This window comes from Loxodonta africana, chromosome 25, assembly GCF_030014295.1.
Source record: "Loxodonta africana isolate mLoxAfr1 chromosome 25, mLoxAfr1.hap2, whole genome shotgun sequence".
Taxonomy (NCBI): Eukaryota; Metazoa; Chordata; class Mammalia; order Proboscidea; family Elephantidae; genus Loxodonta; species Loxodonta africana.
This window is the reverse complement of record NC_087366.1, coordinates 43,971,485-43,994,894: the sequence shown is the minus strand read 5'-3', so window position 1 is coordinate 43,994,894 and position 23,410 is coordinate 43,971,485. Positions and strand designations below refer to the sequence as shown.

The following is a 23,410-nucleotide window of genomic DNA, read 5'->3' as shown; positions in this document are numbered from 1 at the left end:
CAGTAGTGTTTTGTAGTTTTCTTTGTATAGGTCTTTTACATCCCTGGTTAGATTTATTCCTAAGTATTTTATTTTTTTAGGGGTTTTTATAAATGGTATTGTTTTCCTGATTTCCTTTTCATAGCTCTCTTTATTGGTGTATAGGAATCCAACTAATTTTTATACATTTATCTTGTATCGGGCTACTTTGCTGAATCTTTCTATTACTTCCACTAGTTTTTTCATGGAGTCCTTTGGGTTTTCTATGTATAGTATCATATCATCTGAACACAGGGAAAGTTTTACTTCTTCCTTACTGATTCAGATGTGCTTTATTCTTGCCTTATTGCTCCAGCTAGGACTTCTAGCACAATGTTAAATAGAAGTGGTGATAAAGGGCATCTTTTTCTTGTTCCTGTTTTCAAGAGGAATTTTTTTCAGCCTCTCTCCATTAAGAATGATGTTGGCTGTTGGTTTTGTGTAGGTGCCTTATATTATGTTGAGGAATTTATTTTCTATGCCTATTTTATTGAGCATTTTTATCAGAATGTGTGTTGGACTTTGTAGAATGCCTTTTCTGTGTCCATCGAGATGATCATGTGATTATTTTACTTATGTGGTGGATTACGTTGATTGATTTTCTAATGTCGAACCATCCTTTCATACATGATATGAATTCCACTTAGTTGTGGTGTATTATTTTTTTTGACATGATGCTGAATTCTGTTGGCCAGAATTTTGTTGAGAATTTTTGCATCTATATTCATGAGAGATACTTGTCTGTAATTTTCTTTTTTTGTGACGTCTTTGCCTGGTTTTGTTATCAGGGTTTTGCTGGCTTTGTAGAATGAATGAGAAAGTATCTCTTCCATTTCTGTGTTCTGAAATAGTTTGAGTAGTACTGGTGTAAGTTCTTCTCTGAATGTTTGGTAGAATTCTCCAGTGAAGCCATCTGGACCAGGGCTTTTTGTTGTTGTTGTTGTTGTTGTTGGGAGTTTTTTTTAAATTACCTTTTCAATCTCTTTCTTGTTAGGGGTATGTTCAGGTTTTCAACTTCAGTTTGTGTAAGTTTGGGTAGGTATTGTATTTCTAGAAATTTGTCCATTTCCTCCAGGTGTTCAAATTTGTTGGAGTATAATTTTTAGTAGTACTCTGTTATGGTCCTTTTAATTTCAGTTGGGTCTGTTGTAGAGTCCCCCGTTTCATTTCTTACTTGGGTTATTTCTGTCCTCTTTTTTTTTTTTTTTTTTTGATTCATTTGGCCAATGGTTTGTCAATTTTGGTGATCCTTTCAAAGAACCAACTTTTGGTTTTTCTGATTCTGTTGTTTTTCTGTTCTCTATTTCATTTATTTCTGCTCTGATCTTTACTATTTCCTTTCTTCTGGTGGCTGTGGGCTTCTTTTGCTGTTCTTTTTCTATTTGTTTGAGTTGTGTAGCTGTAGCTCAGTCTTTAAACATGATCTTTTGCATAAGTATTTGGGAGGAGTGCAGTAGGAAGTAGTGGGGACATATTCTCTCCCTGAATTTACCAGAGAGAGATATAACACAACTGTTGTAAAGAAGTAGACCTGTCAGAAAAAGAAATAGCAGCTACAAAAAAATGTGAAATACAAAATGTGCTTCTAGTTAATCTAACACATTATAAAAATCAAAAAGTTTTCATAAAAGTAGAAAACAGAAACAAAGAAATGAAAAGAGCTTTGCTAGAATTCAACTGTCAATTGTATGTCAATGATACTTTCTTCTCCTGGTCTTCTGGTCCTTGTTTATGTCAAAATTTGGTTATTTGCTTTGTTTCTTGGAACATATCTTTTTCCTCTCCTTCAGCACCTGATATTTTAGCAATGACTGGTTGTACCTCTCTGCCTCTGTCCCCCCCCACCAAATTTATACACATGGTTTTATTTTCACCATCTTTTGACATTAGAGGAATGAACTGAGATGTATCTGAGAAGAGCTGTAATCAAACACCTGCCGAGAGAAACAGACTGAGAGGGTAAGGTGGGCACCCAAGTGTCCTGGTGAGTTCCAGGATATGTTGGCATGGGAGTCACACTAAAGGGGGCTAGGAGGATGTGAGTAAGAACACAGAACCCACGTATGAGGAAACCACTGATAACTGACCCTGTGCACATGGGTGACCTCAGTGAGCACCACATGCAGAGTACATAAGAGAAATTGCCTGGTACTCTCACCTGGAGTGGGGCCTGTTTACCCTTGGTCTCACCACTCCTGGGCTGAGGAACTGATGAATTTGGCTAGCTGTCTCCTAGGCAGGAGAAGCAAGGAGTGCCATCAAGAATTGAGTTTTGACTCCTTGGAATATGGAAGAAATGTTTTGAAGTGTTGGGGACCCAAGAGTGAGATCAGAGGGAGCCAGGGGGTAAAAGGAAAGCTTTGGATTCTTTGAGGAGTGAGCTAGTGTGAGAGGTAAAACAAAGTCCCACATCAACAGTCATGGGTTGCTGTCTACCTTCCCCCCCACCCACACGAGCTCCCACGACCTGGACTATCTGGGATATTCAGCCTCCTGTGTGAGGATTCCTGGGACTGGAGTTCTTCCCTAACCTAGACTATGAAATCAGATTCTTAGATTGAATGGCAGGGCAGCCATTCTCAGACACTTTTGTGGGAAGAAGTTGTGTTTATTATTAAAGAGTTAATAAGGTCCCCCTTCTGAGGCAAGGAGTTATAAAATCCCTGATGTGATGTAAGTACTTGCAGTGCAAACAAAGCTACCCAGACATGTTAGAGAACTGGGCAGCTTGGCTCCCATGGCACCTGCAGAGAAGAATGAAGGTATCTACGCTTAGGCAGGTGAGACAGTTGACTACACAGTGACATTTGAGGTATAGGTACCAAAATGGCACCATTCCCTACCCAGAAACAGCCCTAATCAAATCTCTAGCCTAATTCCACAGCCCTGCAGGCTTTGAGGGAAAGAGAAAGCAAGCAAGCATGATAGGGGGTAGGTTGGATGGTCAGGGCTGCTTGGGAAGCATTGACCCAAAGAGAGGATCAGAAAGGTGAGAGTGGGGAATGACAGATATATATGCAGAAGAGCTTTGTAACCAGAAAGGCCTTACATAAATACCAGTACCAGTTGCCATGTTGTTGAGTAGAACTGTACGCCGTAGGGTTTGCAATGGATGATGTTTTGGAGGTAGATTACCAGCCTTTCTTTTGAGGCACCTCTGGGTAGACTGGAGCCTCCAACCTTTCAGTTAGCAGTTGGACATGTTAACTGTTTGCATCACCCAGGGACTCCACTGTTGTAGCTAATCAAGAATTATTTATCACAGAAGTACTGTAAAAAGAATATCCAAACAATGTGTTAATGGCTCATGTCTGGTAAAATCTTTATTCTTTGATATTTGCAAATGTATGTGTATCTCTGTGGATATAAATGAACAGTTGCCCTGGAGTAGATTTCTACTCTTGGTGAACTGTTATGTATCAGAGTAGAACTCCACTCTGTAGGGTCCTGAATGAATGACTTTTTGGAAGTAGATCGCCAAGCCTTTCTTCCAAGGCACATCTGGGTTTACTCAAACCTCCAACCTTCTGCTTAGCAGCCAAGCACATTAACTGTTTGCACCACCCAGGATCTCCCTTATATAAATAGGTGCTTCTTATTGCTATTCCTCTATATGAAACCTTGGTGATGAAATAGAACCTGAGTCTGCCTCTCTGACGAATGGAGGAATTAAAAGACCATTGCTTGAAAGAGAGAAAGGAAGAACACATAAGCCATGCTTACTCTTTTTTTTTCCTCTCTAGTTCCATGATCTTCTAATGATTTATTTTGTGGTTTAGGAGTTTGTAAGGTTGTTTTTAAGGTTGTTTTGCTTTTGAAGGAGTGATGGATATGTTGTGGTAGGAAAGCATGAAGAATTGAAGACCAGTTGCTACTAAATGACTAAGCCAAAGAAAGATTTATGAACAGCCTGACAACATCTCAGCTCAGCTTCCTTTCACCCTAGCTCCATGGTAAGCAAGCACTCTTCTTGCGGGAAGTGGCGCTGTGTGGACCATGACTAGAGAGAACCTTGTTACTCAGTGTGGTGCTTTGTTCAGAAATCCGTATGCTCTTCCCAGCTCCATAAAGCAGTGCTATTGCCCTCCCGGAGGATGAAAATAGCTCTGCTATGTGCATGCCTTATGATGGGCTTTTATCCCTGTCTTTGACAAGAGGACTAATAAATAAATTAATGGTGAGGCAAAGGGGCAGACAAGCCTATGCAAGAGCAGCAGACAGCATTTCATTTCTACAATGACGTGAATTGGACAAGATTCTCTACATCTGTTAAAATATCTACCCTAACGTCTAACCTAGCCTTTCCCCCTTCTATTATCAGTGACCTCATTCGCTTATATTGTAAAATTACCTTTCTATCAGTTGCCTCAGGATGTTCTCTATGCATTTTTATAGACCTCTGTAATCAGGGCAGAGTAAGGGTGTGATTCTGTAGGGAACACCCCACTCATGCTCAGTAACAGATTGGGAGTCAGGAGCAGAGAACCAAGAGGAGATTGGGATGGAGGGGGCGTATCGGGAGATGTGGAAGAGAAGAACAGTGACCGGTTCAGAAAGCAGTGAAGGGATACAAGAAAGAAGGAAGTTCAAAAGGAGAGACAGAGAGGAGGGAGACAGGGAAAGGGAGAGGGGGTCCAAAGGCAGTTAGGGAAGCTGTAAGGAGAAAAGGAGTGATCTGGGTAAATATTTAGTCATTATAATTCAAGATATGTTCATGAAATGTCTTCCCAAGTCAATAAGAATTTTCCAGAGATTAGTGCTGCCTTGTTAAGTAGTAAGCTTTTGGCAGCTGGAAGTATCCAAGCAGAGAATGGATGCTAACGTCTGTCAGGGGTACTGCAAGGAAGATCCCTGCACCGAGTGTGAAATGGGATTGGGTGGCTTAAAGCATCCCTCCTCCTAGAACACTAAGCTTTCTAAATGCACTCTTTCATAAATGTGTGTATTTGTTCCTTTTTAAAATAAAAGGAAATTTGAACATTGGGAGTACAAAGGCAAATTTTGGTTTTTGCTCATCTCTCTTTTATACCTAAAGTCAATCTCGACTTCTTTGCTTTTTAATTAGCTTAAAGATTGTTGACTTTTGGTGGCAATAATTTTTTTTTTCACTCTAACTGGATGACCTATCGACCTCTGCAGTGATCAGAAAGCAAATAATTAAGAAACGTGAAACAATCTTAATTTACTTCAGAAAAAATCTTCTATCACAGTAGGTTGAAAGGACTTGTACTTACTTTGAGATATTGAAATATCTCAAGGTGTTTTCAGTTTGTTAAACCAGAGTGTAGAATGTTATTGTTGTGTGCTGTCAAGTTGATTCTGACTCATAGGCACCCTATAGGACAAAGTAGAACTGCTCCATAGTTTCCTAGGCTTTAATCTTTAAAAGAGCAGATCACCAGGTCTTTTCTCCTGTGGAATTGCTAGTGGGTTTGAACTTCTAGCCTTTCAGTTAACAGCCGAGCACTTAACCATTGCGCCAAACTGTGTAGAATACAGGTTGCCAAAATAGCCAGCCTTCTCTTTATCAAAGAGCAAATGGCAATTTTTTTCCTTCTACCTATAATTGGGTATAATGGAGAAGAGGGGGACAGGGAACATGAAAGCACAGCATTTTAGCTGTGAAAGGTTAGTTGTGTTTATTATTCATTCACTCATACTCAGACTAACTCATTTTGCATTACAGCCAGTACAGAGGAAATCCCTATTTCCCTATTCCACAAATTACGTGTTAATGGAAGAAGGGACCTGAGCAGCACCAGAATTGTCTTGATCAAATGGAACTCTTGGGAAATGTGTTCCAATCAGACTCTCCTCCAGCTCTCTATTTATATCACTGGAATGTCACATTGGATTATACTTCATTACTCTCCCGCTTTGCAACACACATGCATATATACACACACACCTAAAATGTGAAGTCCCTAAGGGCAGAGACTTTCTTAAGAAGGGGAGAAGACTATGTTTTTGAAACATCAGTGTTAGTATAAAGCATAACCAAACCAAACCCAGTGCCATCAAGTCGATTCTGACTCATAGCGACCCTATAGGACAGAGTAGAACTTTCCCATAGAGTTTCCAAGGAGTGCCTGGCAGGTTCGAACTGCCGACCCTTCGGTTAGCAGCCATAGCACTTAACCACTACGCCACCAGGGTTTCCATGTATAAAGCATAGGGCACGTTAAATGTTCCCTAAGTATATTTTAGAGTATGTAAAAAATGGTGCAAACTGTTCACACACCCAGCTGCTGACTGGAAGGGTGGAGGTTTGAATCCACCCAGAGGTGCATGGGAAGAAAGGCCTACTGATCCACTTCTGGAAAAAAAATCAGACACTGAAAACCCCGTGGAGCACAGTTCTACACTTTTTTTTTTTCTTGGCATCCCTAATGCCATCAGAGGCTATAGGTGGGAAGCAAAAAATTTATTTATTTCTCCAGCAGTGATTTGGGGGTCTTCCCCACTCCCACACCCACTGAAGCATGCCGGGTATGCCTGCCCTCAGCACATGATGCAATCTGACAGTGCCTCTTTTGTGTCATTTGTCTTTTGCAAGCTTTAATGTTCTTTTTGCTTGCTGGCTTGTCATTTCATTAATCAAACATTGACAGAGAGAAGAGTACACAACTGGAGCACCAGTGTTCTACTTCCGGCAGTTTTCATACTCAGACATTGAGAAAATGGAGGGTTGAACTAGGTAATCTCTGGGTGTTCTCTTTGTTCAAAATGTCTATGATTCTACAATTGTCCTCTGTAATTTGTGAAACTTGGGACAGTATATGTTATGGATTGGATTGTGTCCCCCAAAAATGTGTATCAATTTGGTTAGGCCGTGATTCTCAGTATTGTATGTTTGTCCACCAATTTGTCATCTGATGTGATTATCATGTTTTGTAACCCTGGGGGCATAGTGGTTAAGTGCTACTGCTGCTAGCCAAGAGGTCGGTAGTTTGAATCCACCAGGCACTCCTTGGAAACTCTATGGGGCAGTTCTACTCTGTCCTATAGGGGTCGCTATGAGTCGGAATCAAGTCAATGGCAATGGGTTTGTTTGGTTTTTGTTCATGATGTTAATGAGGCAAGATTAGAGATAGTTATGTTAATAAGACAGGACTCAATCTCAAGATTAGACAATTTGAGACAATTTCTTTTGAGATGTAAAAGACAGAATTGAGCAGAGACAGGAGAACCTTATTACCACCAAATAGGAAGATCCAGGAGCACATGTCCTTTGGACCTGGGATCCCTGTGCTGAAAAGCTCCTAAACTAGAGGAGGATTGATGACAACGACCTTCCCCCGGAGCCGACAGAGAGAGAAAGCCTTTCCCTGGAGCTGGCACCCTGAATTCGGACTTCTAGTCTATAGACTGTGAGAGAAAAATTCCTCTTTGTTAAAGCCATCCACTTGTGGTATTTCTGTTACAGCATCACAAAATAACTAAGACACTATATAACCTCCAATTAATAATTTGAAAGCTTTAAACAGATACAGACTACTTAGGGGTATTGGCTGATGATGCTCAGTTGTGTCTTAGAAAAGCTGAGTTCTAGATAAATAACTTGCCTTGGAGTGGAAGTAGTCTAAGAATAGACAGCTCTTTTTCCTTATTACTGTAAGAGATAATTTAGAGTTAGACTTCACTGCTAATAAAATATATTCAGTTGATAAAGAAAAATGCAGAAACTGAACGCCCAATGCTACAACCCATCTGGCCTCTCAAAACCTCTTCCTTCCTGATGAATAACCACTGTTAACAGTTTCGAGTGAATCCATTGAGCCTTTACTGGGCATTTACAAACATATGTACATATTAATGGCTACATGGTATTCCAGAAAATGGTTGTATTATACTCTTATTTGTCAGTTTCTCTACTTACAGATATTTCCCCCAATTTCTTCCTTTTTACAAATAATACTCTGTTGAATGTTCTTGTTCTTACATCTTTGTGTACATGAATAAACACACATGTGAAATTAATTCTTAGAAGGGGAATTTAGGAGTCAAGGTACATGCACATTTAACATTGTGATAAAGTCTAGGATAAAAACTACCAAATTGCCATCCAAAAAGGCCTGCCATTTTGCATTTTCACCAACACTCATTTCCCCAACCTGCGTCAACTTTGTTATTAGTCTTTTTGAATTGTTGCCAAACTCATGGCCAAAAAAAAGTACTTACTTAGAAGGCATACATTTTTAGCTATTCAAGTTTTTCCTCTTCTATTTCTTTATTTACAGCCCTATGTTCTCACTGTTCTTTAATTAAGGAACAACCATCTGCTGGATATTGGCTTTCTTAGATTGATTTCTGCTTCTCTTGAGTTTTCTCCCACACGTTGGGAATTTGTCCTTTCGTCCTGCATTCTGAGTGAATCCCTTGACTCAGTCAAGCACATTAATTTGCTTTTAACCTATGTCCATTTTTATATTCAGCCCATCTACTGAGGTTTATAATTTCTAAAATCTCTTGTTAGTTATCTTTTCACAATAGTCTCTCTTTGTTTCATGGATTCATCATCTCTCATCTTGATGAGAACTTGACATATTCTTATTTTTTTAGGAGTGTTTAGACCTGTGTGCTGTTTGCTTAGTTTTCTTCAGAGTTTGTTCTCTCTGTGTTAGGTTGAGTACCTCTTCCATGGTTTTAGTTTTCCTCAAATGTCTGGAGATTTTTAGTTGCCTGCCCATCTCTCTATTTGACAGCTCCTATTTATTTTTTTTATTTATAGGGTCGCTATGAGCTAGAATCGACTCGACCGCACTAGGTTTTTTTTTTTAAGGTTTATTTGCATGTATGGAGCCCTGGTGTTGTAGTGGTTAAGAGTTTGGGTACTAAACAAACGGTAGGCAGTTGAATCCACCAGCCAGTCCTTGGAAACCCTATGGGGCAATTCTACGCTATCCAATAGGGTTGCTATGAGTCGGAATCGACTCAAAGGCAATGGGTTTTTATTTGCATGTATATGGACAGTGGTCCAACATAGCAGTTTATCTGCAGATTTTATAGGGAAGGGGATGAATATGCACACAGCTATGTAGCATACATGTACAAGGAGCTTCTTCTTGGGGATTTTTAGCTTTCCGAGGGAATTGCCCTTTTCACAATTTAACTTGTTGAGTCACACTTCCGGTATGTGCTGCTCAGCATAAGAGGGTAGGAAGAGGGAGTAGGGAGGAAGGATAGACTGTCCAACCTGCTCCAAATTCAGTTCCCCAACTAATTACTGTGTTGGTCATCCCAAAACCTCTTCTTGTTTCTTCTAGCTATTACCTCCATACTTCTAGCTCTCCTGTGTAGCAATTTATGTTTTCCTGTGCATTTCTTGGGCTTTGATCTCCTTGGTCAATTTAGTTTATAGGAAGTCTTCAAAAGTGCTTGCCTCCAGATGGTATGCTTTCTAATTCTCAAACACTATTATAGAGTTATTATTATTACGATAGAATATATGTTCTTAATTTCTAAGGACTTTTTTTTTTGTATAGGATAAGAAGTAGGTTAAGAGTCTCTGGGCAGTGAAAATGGTTAATGCTCTTGGCTGCTAATTGATAGGTTGGAGGTTCAAGTCCGCCCAGAGGCACCTCTGAAGAAAAACACCTGGCTATCTACTTCCAAAAAATCCTCCATTGAAAATCCTATGGAGCATAGTTTTGCTCTGACACACATGGAATCGCCATGAGTTTGAATTGACTTGACGGTACCCGGTTTGGCCTAGGGAGTAGATTGCTGAGTATGTCCCTGTGTTCAGCTGATATTTTGATTCAAACTTTCATTTTTAATTTCTGGCCTGCTTTTTTGGAAAAGATGCTCTCTCTACTATGTGTTATCCTCTTGTTAGGCTACTTTGCATAGACTGGTCTAGTATTTAATTTTGTGCATGTTTACAAATAAATGTCTTTCTGTGAAAGGAATCAATGGAAACGTTTATAAATAGTAAATAACCAGGATTATAAAACACAAAAATTGCCATTTTGATCTATTAGTTCTTTTCACTTTTTTTTTTTCATTTATTTATTTATCACTCATTGAGCAAACACTTCATTGAACATTTCTGCCGGGCATTATTTCTAGAACTCAAGAAACACAATTCAGTGAAGGAGACTGAAAAGTAGCTAACTACAGCATAATGAATAATCACACTTTTTCCATTACTGGTTTTGTAAAAATAGTGATATTTTCCTATACTAGGGAAGCCCTTTCAGTGTCATTGGGAGAACTCTAGTAGGCATGAAAAATATGCACACTGTAGATTTAATGATTCATCTTTCAGTTAAAGGCAGGCTGAAGTAGATAGAAGACAACTGGAAGAAGAAAATTGAGAAATTCTGTACCCTGTTGAGATTATGACCCTTGCAGACTGTTGCACTTTCCTTTTCAAAGAATAAGCATCAAATAAATATCTGTTAAATAAAGCTACATAGTGCCTTGATTTTCTGTATAGTGCATCACTAAATAGTAGGACATAAAAAAATTAATTGTTAAAAGTTTAGTTTGTAAGAAAAGTAGTTTTTTAATTTAACTTGGGGTTATTAAAATAAAATTTTGTATTTAACTTCCAATAAAATTAATAAAAATATCTTTTCTGAATAATCTCAAAGACATATTAAAAAATTCATTTAACTCTTATTGAAAACCCACAGAAAAAGACTAATCCTTAGCATTAGACACTTAAATTATTTTATTTGAAACGAAGACTTTTTTTAATCATAAGAAAAGTTGGAATGAATGGGGATTTGTCTAGGTTGTGTGTTTATTAAATGTTATCATGGTATTTATCAATTAGGCTAAACTTCAGATATTTGTTTTAATTGGTTTTACAAATTGCTTATGAACAAGGAATGCAAATGTAATTTGAGAACCTAGCAATCAGGCAGACACTATTCTTGCTTTTCAGTGTGATTGTTATCACACTACTTCTAGGACTGAATCACAATAATATGCAGTCTCGTGCAATCTCCACTAAAAAGGAGTAGTGGTGGTTTTTCTGTGGTTTTCAATAGAAACACCACCTAGTCAGAATTCAAAAGTAGCCACAATACTCAGGGTCCCAAGAGGCCGAAGTCTCCATCTTTTGGCTTAGACTCGTTCTGAGTTATTCATTCCCTGAGTAGTTTAGTTTTACTCATGGTGGGTGAGGAGAGCTTAAACCAACCTTACATTCCTGGGATAAACCTCACTTGGTCATGGCGTTTTATCCTTTATATATACTCTGGGTTTGATTTGCTAAAATTTGTTAAGAATTTTTTCATCTGTGTTTGTTAGGGATATTGGTCTGTAGTTTTTTTTTGTGTGTGTGTGTGTGTGTGTATTTTCTTGTAAAGTCTTTGTCTAGTTTTGGTATCAGAGTAATGCTTACCTCATAGAATGAATTGGGAAAATTGTCCCTCTCTTCTATTTTCTGAAAGACTTTGTGATAATTGGTATTACTTGTTTCTGAGATGTTTGATAGAATTCACCAATGAAGTCGTCTGAGCCAAGAATTTTCTTCGTAGGAAGATTTTTAGATAAAAGCTTATTTTCTTTAATTGATACTAGGTTATTCAGGTTATCTATTTCTTCTTGACTGAGCTTTGGTAATTTGTATCTTGCAATAAGTTTGTCCATTTCGTCTATATTGTCAAATTTCTTGACATAAATTTGCTCATAATATTCCCTTATTATCCTTTTATATTCCGTAGTATTTGTAGTGATGTCTCATCTCTCATACCAGGTATTTGTAATATCTGCAAATAACAGATTTTTTTTTCCTTTTCTTCATAGCTAAAAGTTTATCAATTTTATTCATCTTCTCACAGAACCAGACTTTGGTTTCACTGATATTTGTTTTGTTTTTCTGTTTTCTCTTTGAGTCCTGCTCTTTATTTTCATTTTTCTACTTATTTTGAGTTTAACTTGCTGTTTTTACTTTCTCGTTTCTTAAGATGGAAATTTAGGTCACTGGAGACCTTTTTTTTTTTTTCCTAATAAAGTCGTTTGGTGCTATAAATTGCCCTGTGGTGTCTTTTGCTCCATCATAAATTTTAATATATTGTGTTTCATTTTCATTCAGTTCAAAATTCTTTCTATTTTCCTTTCATTTCTACTTTGACTCAAAGGTTATGTAAAGCTTTTTATTCAGTTTCTAAATATTTGAGGATTTTTCTGGAGAACTTTCAGTTATTAGTTTCTAATTCGATTTTGGTCAGAGAACATACTTTGTGTGACTCAAATTCTTTTAACATTGTTGACCCTTGTTGTATGGCCCAGAATATGGTCTATTTTAGTCAGCATTCCATGTACATTCAAATAAAGGTGTGTTTCCCTAGTTTTTTTTAATAGAGTGTTCTATAAATGTCAGTTAGGTCAAGTTGTTTGATAGCGTTGTTTAAGTCTTCTATATATATATTAATTTTCTGTTGATTTGTTCTATCCATTAACGAGAGAGGTTTTGAAATCTCTGAATAGTTGTAGTTTTGCCTATTTCTCCTTGCAATTCTATTAGCTTTTTCGTTCTACATATTTTGAAGTTCTCTCATTAGGTTCATACTTATTATGTACTCCTGATAAATTTACCCTTTTTTAATATGAAATGACCCAGTTTATCCCTGATAATATTTTTTATTTGAAATATACTTTGTCTAATATTAATATTACCATTCTTTCTTTTTATTAAAATTAACATGATATGTCTTTCTCTATTCTTTTACTTTTGTCTTATTTGTGCCTTTATATTTCAAGTGGATTCCAGAATGTAGCCATTATCCAGGGCTTGATAAGTCACCTGCTGAGATTTCTCTGCGTCTTCTGGGTGATCTGTTTTCCCTGGACTGGGAACATGTCTAGGAAACAGGCCTGGGCACATGTCTAGAAACTCAAATGGGAACCCATCTAGGGTAATGGGGAAATCCTGTTGTTGTTGTTAGGTACTATCGACTTGATTTCGACTCCTACTGATCCCATGTGATAGAGTAGAACTGGCCCCATAGGATTTTCTAGGTTAAAAAAAAAAAAACTTTTTTTTTTTTTTTTTTAATCTTTACGGGAGCAGGTCACCAGGTCTTTCTCCCACAGAGCTACTGGGTAGGTTCAAACTGCCAACCTTTCTGTTAGCAGCTAAGCACTTAACCATTGCACCACCAAGGCTCCTTTAGGGAAATCCTGCAGGCCCAGAAATGCCATTGTCTCCACATGTTAGGCCAAGTGTTCAACCTTCATATCCACATGAATGGACTGAGATTCAATTTTATGAACAAAATGATAGTAGTAATAATAATAAATTCATAGTTAAAATTAGGTAGAGATGAAGCCAAGGAAAAAAAAAAAAGGAAGAAATTTGGATCCATAAAGCAGGTTTAGAGATTTCATACTTAGAGACCTGAATAAATCTGACTTTCTCCAGCTAGCTGTGTCATCTTGGTTAGCTTAATAACCAAATGTCTCAGTTCTAGTTTGCACATTGTTCACATGGAGAATAATTGTACTAGAACTTCACACTTTGTATGTATTAAGAGCTGCATACATAAAAATAGTTATTTTTTCAGACCTGGCTGTGAATTTGTCTTAAAAGCTTGGCAAGGTAAATAAATGAAAAACTATATAATTAATTTTAATTTTTGTAAATTTACATGCAAAAAATAGGCATATGGGTGAAAACTGCTTTTAAGAGCTTATCAAATGGTATAAAAGACCAACTTGGACATATATAGTACTTCTATTCTCAGCTTTAATACTGCTTCCCTGTTTAGAGGCCATGTATCTCTATTTGAGGTAAAATGGATAGGATAATGATATAAGTATTTCCACTGTTAGCATAATTAGGTTTATTTCTTGATCAAGCAAGAGATTCTTTTTTGTTTGCCTGTGAGCTCCAATGAGATATACAAATTGGAGTAACACTAGCCAAAAACATTTCAGATTTTGTTTTCTCTTAATAGATGAAATCATCAATCAATTTTAGGCTGGAATCATGATTATGGGTTCTCCTTGAAATGGTGCTTCCCTCAATTTAATTAAATAAAAAACAAAAAAGTGCTTTAAATTGATTTCTGAGTATCTCAAATGACCTTTAAGGATTCAAAATGAATAAACCTCTTGGAAACCTAGAATTTGGTCTCATTTATGAGGCTCTTTTCCTATCCCTTGAACAGAATCTTTCATTTTTGATGAAGGGAAATATATGAAGCTAAGGAAAGTAATGGTATGATCTTACATTGTTATACTTCATTGTTCCAAGGAGACATTATAAAATGAATGTCAGAGCTTGAACTTCTCCTCTTTGGAAAATTAAAACAAAAATAAGTAGCTCAATTGTTCATTGTAATAGAATTTCATAAAATAGAATGAAATTAATAAAAGTTAATAGAAATCTGTGAGAGTTATTACATCCAAGTACTTACAATAGTACCCAAATTAGCTAGGGTTGTCATTGTTGTTGTAGATTAAAGGTTTAGTATTAACTTAACTGAATTCCTGGGTGGTGCAAACGAATAATGTATTTTCTACTAACCAAAGGCTGGAATTTCATGTCCACCCAGCGGTGCCTGGAACAAAAGGCCTGACGATCTACTTCCGAAACATCACCCTTCGAAAACCTTATGGAAAACAGTTCTACTCTGACACACATGGGTTGCCATGAGTCAGAGTCGACTCAACAGCGACCGGTTTTTGGTGTATTAACTTCGTAGCAGTCATTCTTTCATCAAGTACCCATTATGGGCTTGACACTGTTCAAGGAAATAAGGTGTGCTTATGGCTGCTCTCCTCCGGATTCTTTCTGAGTTGAAGTTTAATTATATTGTTCTGGGCTTCTAGACTGAATTACTGTAAAAAAAAAATTACTGTAGGAGTCTTTAAACCTTCCTAAAAGCTTTTTTTTGTTTGCTTTTGTTGACAAATTCTAGGGTAAATGAATAAAGTGAAAAGAGATGTTTAATCATTTTTTTCACTTATAAAGTTCTTTTTTTTAAGCCTTTTAGAGTAAAAGAAAAAAAGCACATGCAAAAAGCAGAATGTAAAACTTCATATATAGAGTGATACCAATTTTATCAGGTTGTTAAAAGTAGGTAGATGTAGTATTGGAAAGAACTAGAACAAAATTGATGGTGAGTATGTCTGAGAGAGATTATGGGTGATTTATTTTCTATTTTTATATGACATGTTTTTCAAACTAGTTCACATCAAACATTTTCTGATTATACCAATGACATATATCATTAAAATAAATGAAAAATAAAGGCCAGGAGAAAGCTATTTCAAAACAGGAAAAAAAAAAAAAAACTATTTAAAACTATTTTTAAGCCTAAAAAAGGGAAAATAAATAACAAGATTTACATTTATATGATTAGGATGTATTTATCATGATGCTTTTAATATTTGGAAATGAACTACTAATGGTAAGTGAGTCTGAAGGATGAGCATGCATTAAGCAGAGTTTAGTGCAGATGGTATTTTGGGCACTGGTTCTCAAAGTGTAGCTCCTGGACTAACAGTAGCAACATCACCTGGGAACTTGTTGCAAATACAAATGTATTAACAACAGCAAGTATTCATTTAGTTCTCTCTATTTTTCATGAACTAGCCTAAGGACATATAGTATCTTGTTTAATTTAACTCTACAATAACCCCCTAAGGTAGTTGCTATTATTATCTCCATTTCATAGGCAAGGAAACTGAGGCACAAAGGCTAAATAACTTGCCAAAGGGCCCGCAATCAGTAAGTAGCAGAATCCAAGCACTTTGGCTCCAAAGACTGAGCCCTCAACCACCTCACTGTGCTGCCTCCTAAAAATGAAATCAGTGAGGAATTGGGAATGAATGGAAAATAAATGGGCAAGATGAGTGCATAATTCATTCTACAGAGTTTATATAGTGGCTGAACACTGCCCATGAAAATCCTTCTCGTTCCGGGAGAAAGTACACAACAGTGAATTACAGACTTGTAATCACCAAACCATGGCAACAAACCAATTACCAGGAAGATCACAACAGAGCCTTAAGAGAAACTTCTTATGTGACTCCTCATAAGGGCTCTGCCTCTTGGGAGTATGCCATTTGATATTCATTTTTCATTGGTTTAAACAATAATTATTTATTGACTACCTTCTATTTGTTAGGCATTGTGCTGGGTGCTGGGAGATAGAAAGAATAAATCATAATCCATGTGTTAAAGCTAACCAAGGTCTAGCTAATTGCTAACAGAGCAATGGTTGCATCTTCCTTTGCCTTTACCCGCTTCATCTTTAAGTACCGAGTAAAAGAAGACCATAGGACAGGCAGGAATGGGCTTAGAATGAGGTTCTCATGGGAGATGAGTCCTGAGGGAGAATTAGAAAACACGAAAAGAAGCAGCCATTTGATCACAGAAACACTGTTGATTCCTTTGACTTTACTACATACACCTTTCTCTGTAATCTGTAATCTGAGGCCGCCTCTGGATGAACTGTGTTCTGAGCTCTGGGAAGTACCCTGGGCTCTGTGGAGATCATGTGGCTATAGTGATAAAAGGCAGGAGAATGGTAGGAGGAGGCAGAGCCAGCAGGTTTCAACAAAGCCTGAATTGTATGTATGTATTTGTGTATATGGATGTGTATATAAATATATATGTAAATAAAACCAGTTGCCATTGAATCAGTTCTGAATCATGGTGACCCCATGTGTGTCAGAGTAGAACTGTACTCCATGGAGTTTTCAATGGCTGATTTTATTTGTTTTTCAGAAGTAGATCACCAGGCTTTTCTTCTGAGGTGCCTCTGGGTGAACTCAAAACTCCAACTTTTTGGTTAGCCTAAGTGTGTGTGTGTGTGTGTGCACGTGTGTGTGTGTGTGTGTGTGTGTGTGTAGTCAGAGAGATAGAGCCCTGGTGGTGCAGTGGTTAAGAGCTATGGCTGCTAACCAAGAGGTTGGCAGTTTGACTGTACCAGCCACTCTTTGGAAACCTTATGGGGTGGTTCTACTCTGTTCTATAGAGCTGCTATGAGTCGCAGTCAACTTGACAGCAAAAGGCTTGATTTTTGGTTTATATACATGCACATATATATATATGCACGTTAGAGTATCTGTGTATCTCCCATCACTAAAGTATAACCTGTCTGCCTAGTCAAAGATCACCCCTCCCCCGGTCTTTAAATAACCCCTGGAAGCTGTACTTAAACCTTTTGTTTTTGCCCTTTCTCCTCTTTTCCCCACCCGGATTTATCTAATAGAGGGAAAGCAAGCAAAACTGTCCCAGTACCCATGGCTCCTGCCTAAGAATCATGGCTTTGTCTCCTGCCACCTTTGGCCATGAACCCCTAGAGATAGGGATGTCCCAAATTATAACACATGGGCCTAAAGATAAGGACATGAGTGACTTTGACCATCTAAACCTTAGACATGTGTTTCTAACTGTAAGTCATATCAAGAGTATGAATGTTCACTATGTTCGTGTTCAGTGTTTTGAAATGAACTGTGTCAGCTAAGTAGCTCTTATTTAGATTCATCTCTCTGCTAACCCCCTAGAGAAGCTGATCAAAATACAGAACTCATGTCGAAGACCCAGGGGCAGCTGCTCAGAAACCATCACCATATACATCTTAGAGCAAGACAAGAGATGCAATGCAAGAGGATAAACAGTTTGAGTACAATTTGCGTTGAGGTTGGAAGGTGGTGGCAATGATAAGGGACAGAACAATTATTGAGCAACCCGGTGTTTCACTTTTAATTTGAAATAATGGATGCTTAGTGATCTCTTCTGGACCGCTCTTGACTAGGAAGAAGAAGAGCAACCTAGTTCGGAAGTCTTGGTATTACACTTGAATTAGTTAACAGGTTCTACCATATTTAGTAGGAATGTGAAGGCTGTGTTGAAGAATAAGCTTAAAGATCTTGTACATTTTCACCCAGAGAACAGTCTTCTCTGACAGTGATGAAAGTAATCGTATCCCAAAGGATTTTACATGGAATTTTGAAGAGCTGTCAAATCTTGAGTTTCCTCGACGAAAGCTGCGCCACTGACTTTTCTTTACCTTCTTTATCTCTTCCAGTCTCAGCAGAGGTGCATCGTGATCTTTGCACTGGTGTGCTGCTTCGCCATTCTGGTTGCGTTGATATTTTCAGCTGTGGACATCGTGGGAGAGGATGAGGATGGACTCTCAGAAAAAAATTGTCAAAATAAATGTCGGTAAGAGGTAACAAACAAAAATTCTCTTTCAGGGGGTGGGTGAGAAAATCCAAAAGGGCCAGCACTAGCTGGGAGAAAAATGCCATAATCACGTGATCATCCAGTTCCCCCATGGGTTCAGCTGAGGCATAACTATCTGTCCGCTGATGCTCTTAATTTCAGACCAAGGGAAGAAATATGAGTAATGAGTTAGCTTACCTTACAATTTGGGCATATTCTATGCAGAGGGGTGGTAGACAAAATGAAATTTCATACCAGCCTGCATTTCAGGAGTCTCCTGTGTATGAGGTGTTTGTTTGTTTCATGATGAGCCTGACAAAAATGGGTGCCCCAATGGACAAAGAACGCTGTGCTGGTTGTTGCGTCAAATGGACGTTAAACGCACATCTCAGGAAAAATTCCGAAGTAAGATTAGGAATTAAATGAATGAAATAAACATATATATCAGAAGACATGGGTCACTCAAATATGCCCCAATTTGTTTTTCATCTAGAAATTGCAACCACTTTGGTGTTATATTTCTCTAGTATGTCTCTTTGGTTACATTAAATTCCATTTCTCTGTTGCCATTCCTCTGAGTGGCTTAGCCATCACTGCATGGTTTTAACTCCATAAATCTCCTTATCCAACTCTTTTCTGTGCTCCCTCTTTTTTTTCAGGGTGTGAGTGTGAGTGTGAGTGTGAGTGTGTGTGTGTGTGTGTGTATAAAAGTACCAAGAAGGGTCAAATAGGTAAGAAGCCTGTTTTTACATATGCATTGCTTGCAAAGCTGAAGGTGACCACACAATTAAATAGCAATTATGAATTAGAGTTTATAATGGGTTTAAATTGTATCTTTTTTCGGTAAAAATCATTAGTATAAGTGCTCCTCATTTTCAGCTTAAAATCAACAACTACCTGGTAAAGCATATGTGAGTTTTTATCCTGAATATGTACCTTGAAGGTGAATGTTCTAGACAGAAAATATCCAGAAAAGACAATAGGCTTTGTTTTGTTTTTTCTTTTAACCCATGATACATCATATTCCAGTTACCAAGCAACAGTTTTATACAGAACAGAGCATACAAGAGAGAAATCAGTATTTAAATTTTATCCCTTTGTGTTAGAAAAAGTGCTTCATAAGTATATTTACTTCCCAGACTGAAATTGGGAGAAAAATTGTGTTTGAATTATAGGAAAAGCAATAAACAAGAGTAGACTGTCATCATCTTCCCCCAGTACTCCATCCGCACCTTGTGTTAATCCTGTCCCTTGTCAAATATAAACACTCTGTGGGTAAGGGGCCAAGGACCTGGATTTATTGAGTGGAAATGCTCTGCCCCTCTCTCTCACCTCACCTGATACTGAAGGCTGCTGGGTACTTTATATGTCAAAACCCAGCACCTAGAAAGCAATTTTGTGGAGGTTAGAATGATAGCAACTTCCTTAAGACAAAATACGCAGCACATTTCACCACAAATTACCAGGCGATAGTGGTTTTTAAACGAAAATGAGGGACCCTTAGAATTACGCTTCTTTTCACTTGGAGGAAAATGTGATTCGATCTCATTTTTACTTTTAACTCCTACAACTGGAATTTGGATCTAGTTATTTCTTCCATTTCAATCAGTAGCTAAATTCTGATGACGGCACACTGCCTTCCCCTCCATTTAGAACCTTACCTACTCTTCTGCTTCCTTTTCTCTGGGGAGTTAGAATCGACACCCTGGTTACTAGATGTCACTCCTATATCCAGCCATCTATTCCAGAACTTTTAGTCCTCTCAGGATCTTTCCTCTCTTCTGCAGCCTCTTCCTCTCTCTTCTGCATTTCTGTTTTCCTACGTTCTCAGCTATTTCAATAAGTGCCTCTTGTATGTCTGCCCTGTAACTGGTACCTGGCTTTAGCTTAATCTTGTCCAAAGGAAGCCTCTGCTGCTTTTCCTCTCTCCAGCTCATAGGACTGTGTTCTTACAACAGCAATCCATTTCTCAGACCATTGTTCCGCCATCATCTCTGGATCATTCTCATTTTAATTTGATGACTTTTTTTTTTTTTTTGTCATTTACAACCCCCTCCACCCTTATCATCATAGACATCATCTCCTAAATTCCAGGACTCTCTTCCACCTCCTTCTGTGCTGACTACAGATCTCTCAACAATCAGTCCCATCCCTTGCCATCATCCTTAGTGACTCCAAACTTACTTCCCAATACCCTAGCCTTACCATTTTTAACCACCTCAAAACAATAGATCTAATGCCCACTCCACCTGTCACCAGCCAACAAACTACTCCTTTTCCAAGTTTGCCTAATGTAGTGAAAAACCATGGACTTTGAAATCAGAAAGATGTGTATTCAACCCTCTACTCTACCACTTACTGACTCTGTAAACCTGAGCAAGATACTAATTTAATGAATAAATTTGTTGCCTATTTGCTGAGCACCAACGGACTGAACAAGAGTTAAAATAAAACAAAACAAAAAAAACCAATTGCTGCAGTCGACTCATATTCATGGAGACCCCACGTGTGTCCAAGTAGAACTGTGCTCCATAGGATTTTCAATGACTTATTTTTCAGAAGTAGATCTCTAGGCTTTTCTTCCAAGGTGCCTTTGGGTGGATGTGAACCTCTAACCTTTCGGTTAGCAGCTGAGGGCGTTTACCATTTGTACCACTCACAGACATGGAACAAGGAGTTACAGCCCAGTTCATGAGCCAGGCCATGGCAATACACTGTGGTTAGAACCTCAATGTAAATAGCAGAGGGGATTTGGGGAGCAGCCTGACATAGTGATAAGGGCAAACGTGGCCTGGACTCCTCTCCTCCCCAGTGGGTTACTAAGACTATTTTATTTTTGTTTCCCTTAAAAATGGTAGATTAAAAAATCCATTTCACAGGGTTTCATGAGGATTCAGTAAATTGTATAAATCCCTAGCAAAGTATTAGGAAACTCAAACAATATATAAATGTTAGTTCTCTCCCAGAAGAGCCTGAAAATCCTCCTTCTCTATTTATAGCTTCCTGTAGAGTTAAGTGCTACGGCTGCTAACCCAAGGGTCAGCAGTTCAAATCCACCAGGTGCTCCTTGGAAACTCTTTGAGACAGTTCTACTCTGTCCTATAGGGTCACTATGAGTCGGAATCGACTTGACGGCACTGGGTTTCTGGGTTATTCTTCCTATTCCTCAATCCTGATTTTAGTCTTCAGTTCTCTAAACTCTTGCATTATTATCTGCCCCTTTTCTTTTAATTTTCTTCTTACCTGTTGCTATGTACCATGATTAGTTGCCTCCATGATGCTTCCAGCAGCATCCTGAGGTCTTACCTGCCTCCTTGGATTTTTTGCCTCAGCCACACTGCCAGTTCTTAAACTGATTGATTCTGGGTTCCACCTATCCTTGCCCTTGGGCCAACTTCAGCAATTGACTCAATCCTCCAACACCCTGTATAGCAGAGTGAGCTTCATTATTTTTCAGTCCTAAGTTCCTACTGGCAGTGATAAAAACCAAACCCATTGCCATCAAGTCAATTCCGACTAATAACAACCCTATAGGACAGAGTAGAACTGCCCGGTAGGCTCTCCAAGGAGTGGCTGGTGGATTCAAACTGCCAACCTTTTGGTTAGCAGCCTGAGCTCTTAACCACTGCGCTACCTGGCAATGATACTCCCAGTAAAAGAGGAGAGGTGATTTGAAGATGAACTTCCACCCACTGAGTATACTGGTGCTGTTTTAGGCCAGTAGGAAAAACCATGGGTCTACAGAAGCTCTCTAGCATGCTAGTCTTTGTATACCCTGGTGCCTCCACATGTCTGTCACTTTGTTGTACTGTGGGGGCTTGCATGTTACTGTAATGGTGGAAGCTATGCCACTGGTATTCAAATCCCAGCAAAGTGACCCATGGCAGACAGGTCTCAGCTGAGCTTCCAGACTAAGACTGGGAGAAGGAGCCTGTGGTCTACATCTGAAAAATATTAACCAGTGAAAACCTTATGAAAAACAGCACAACATTGTCTGATATAGTGCCAGAAGATGAGCCCCTCAGGTTGGAAGGTACTCAAAATATGACTGGGGAAGAGCTGCCTCCCCAGAGGAGAGTCGACCTTAATGACGTGAATGGAATAAAGCTTTCGGGATCTTCATTTGCTAATGTGGCATGACTCAAAATGAGAAGAAACAGCTTCAAATATCCATTAATAATTGGAACCTGGAATGTACAAAGCATGAATCTAGGAAAAATGGAAATCATCAAAAAATGAAATGGGACACATAAAGATCCATATCCTAGGCATCAGTGAGCTGAAATGACTGGTATTGGCCATTTTTAATTGGACAATAATATGGTCTACTATGCCGGGAATGACAACTTGAAGAGGAATAATGTTGCATTCATTGTCAAAAAGAACATTTCAAGATCTACCCTGAAGTACAATGCTGTCAGTGGTAGGATAATATCCACATGCCTACAAAGAAGACCAGTTAATATGATTATTATTCAAATTTATGCACCAACCATTAAGGCCAAAGATGAAGAGATTGAAGATTTTTACCAACTTCTGCAGTCTGGGATTGATCAAACATGCAATCAGGTTGCATTGATAATTACCTGTGATTGGAATGCTAAAGTTGGAAACAAAGAAGAAGGATCGGTAGTTGGAAAATATAGCTTTGGTGATAGAAACAATCCCGGAGATTGCATGATTGAATTTTGCAAGACCAGTGACTTCTTCATTGTAAATACCTTTTTTCACCAACATAAATGGTGACTATATACATGGACATCGCCAGATGGAATACACAGGAATCAAATTCACTACATTTGTGGAAAAAGACAATGGAAAATATCAATCAGCACAAGGCAAGGGGCCGGCTTCAGAACAGACCATCAATTGCTCACATGCAAGTTCAAGTTGAATCTGAAGAAAATTAGAACAAGTCTATGAGAGCCAAACTATGACCTTGATTATATCCCACCTGAATTTAGAGACCATCAAGAATAGATTTGATGGACTGAACACTAATGACGAAGACCAGACGAGCTGTGGAATGACATCAAGGACGTCATACATGAAGAAAGCAAAAGGTCATTAAATAGACTGGAAAGAAAGAAAAGACCCAAATGGATGTCAGAAGAGACTCTGAAAGTTGCTCTTGAAAGTCAAGTAGCTAAAGCAAAAGGAAAAAATGGTGACGTAAAAGAGGTGAAAAGAAGATTTCAAAGGTTGGCTCAAGAAGACAAAGTAAAGTATTGTAATGACACGTGCAGAGACCTGGAG

At 38.3% G+C, this 23,410-nt stretch overlaps 1 protein-coding gene across 1 annotated transcript in view; it reads left to right on the top strand.

Annotated features, from left to right (window-relative positions):
* The window catches only part of PLD5 (phospholipase D family member 5), a 419,603-nt gene that overhangs the window by 142,193 nt on the left and 254,000 nt on the right, over positions 1-23,410 (top strand). The window contains exon 2 of the mRNA XM_003411011.4: positions 18,018-18,154. Within this exon, the coding sequence (XP_003411059.2) occupies positions 18,018-18,154 (137 nt within the window). The remainder of the gene's footprint in view (positions 1-18,017; positions 18,155-23,410) is intronic.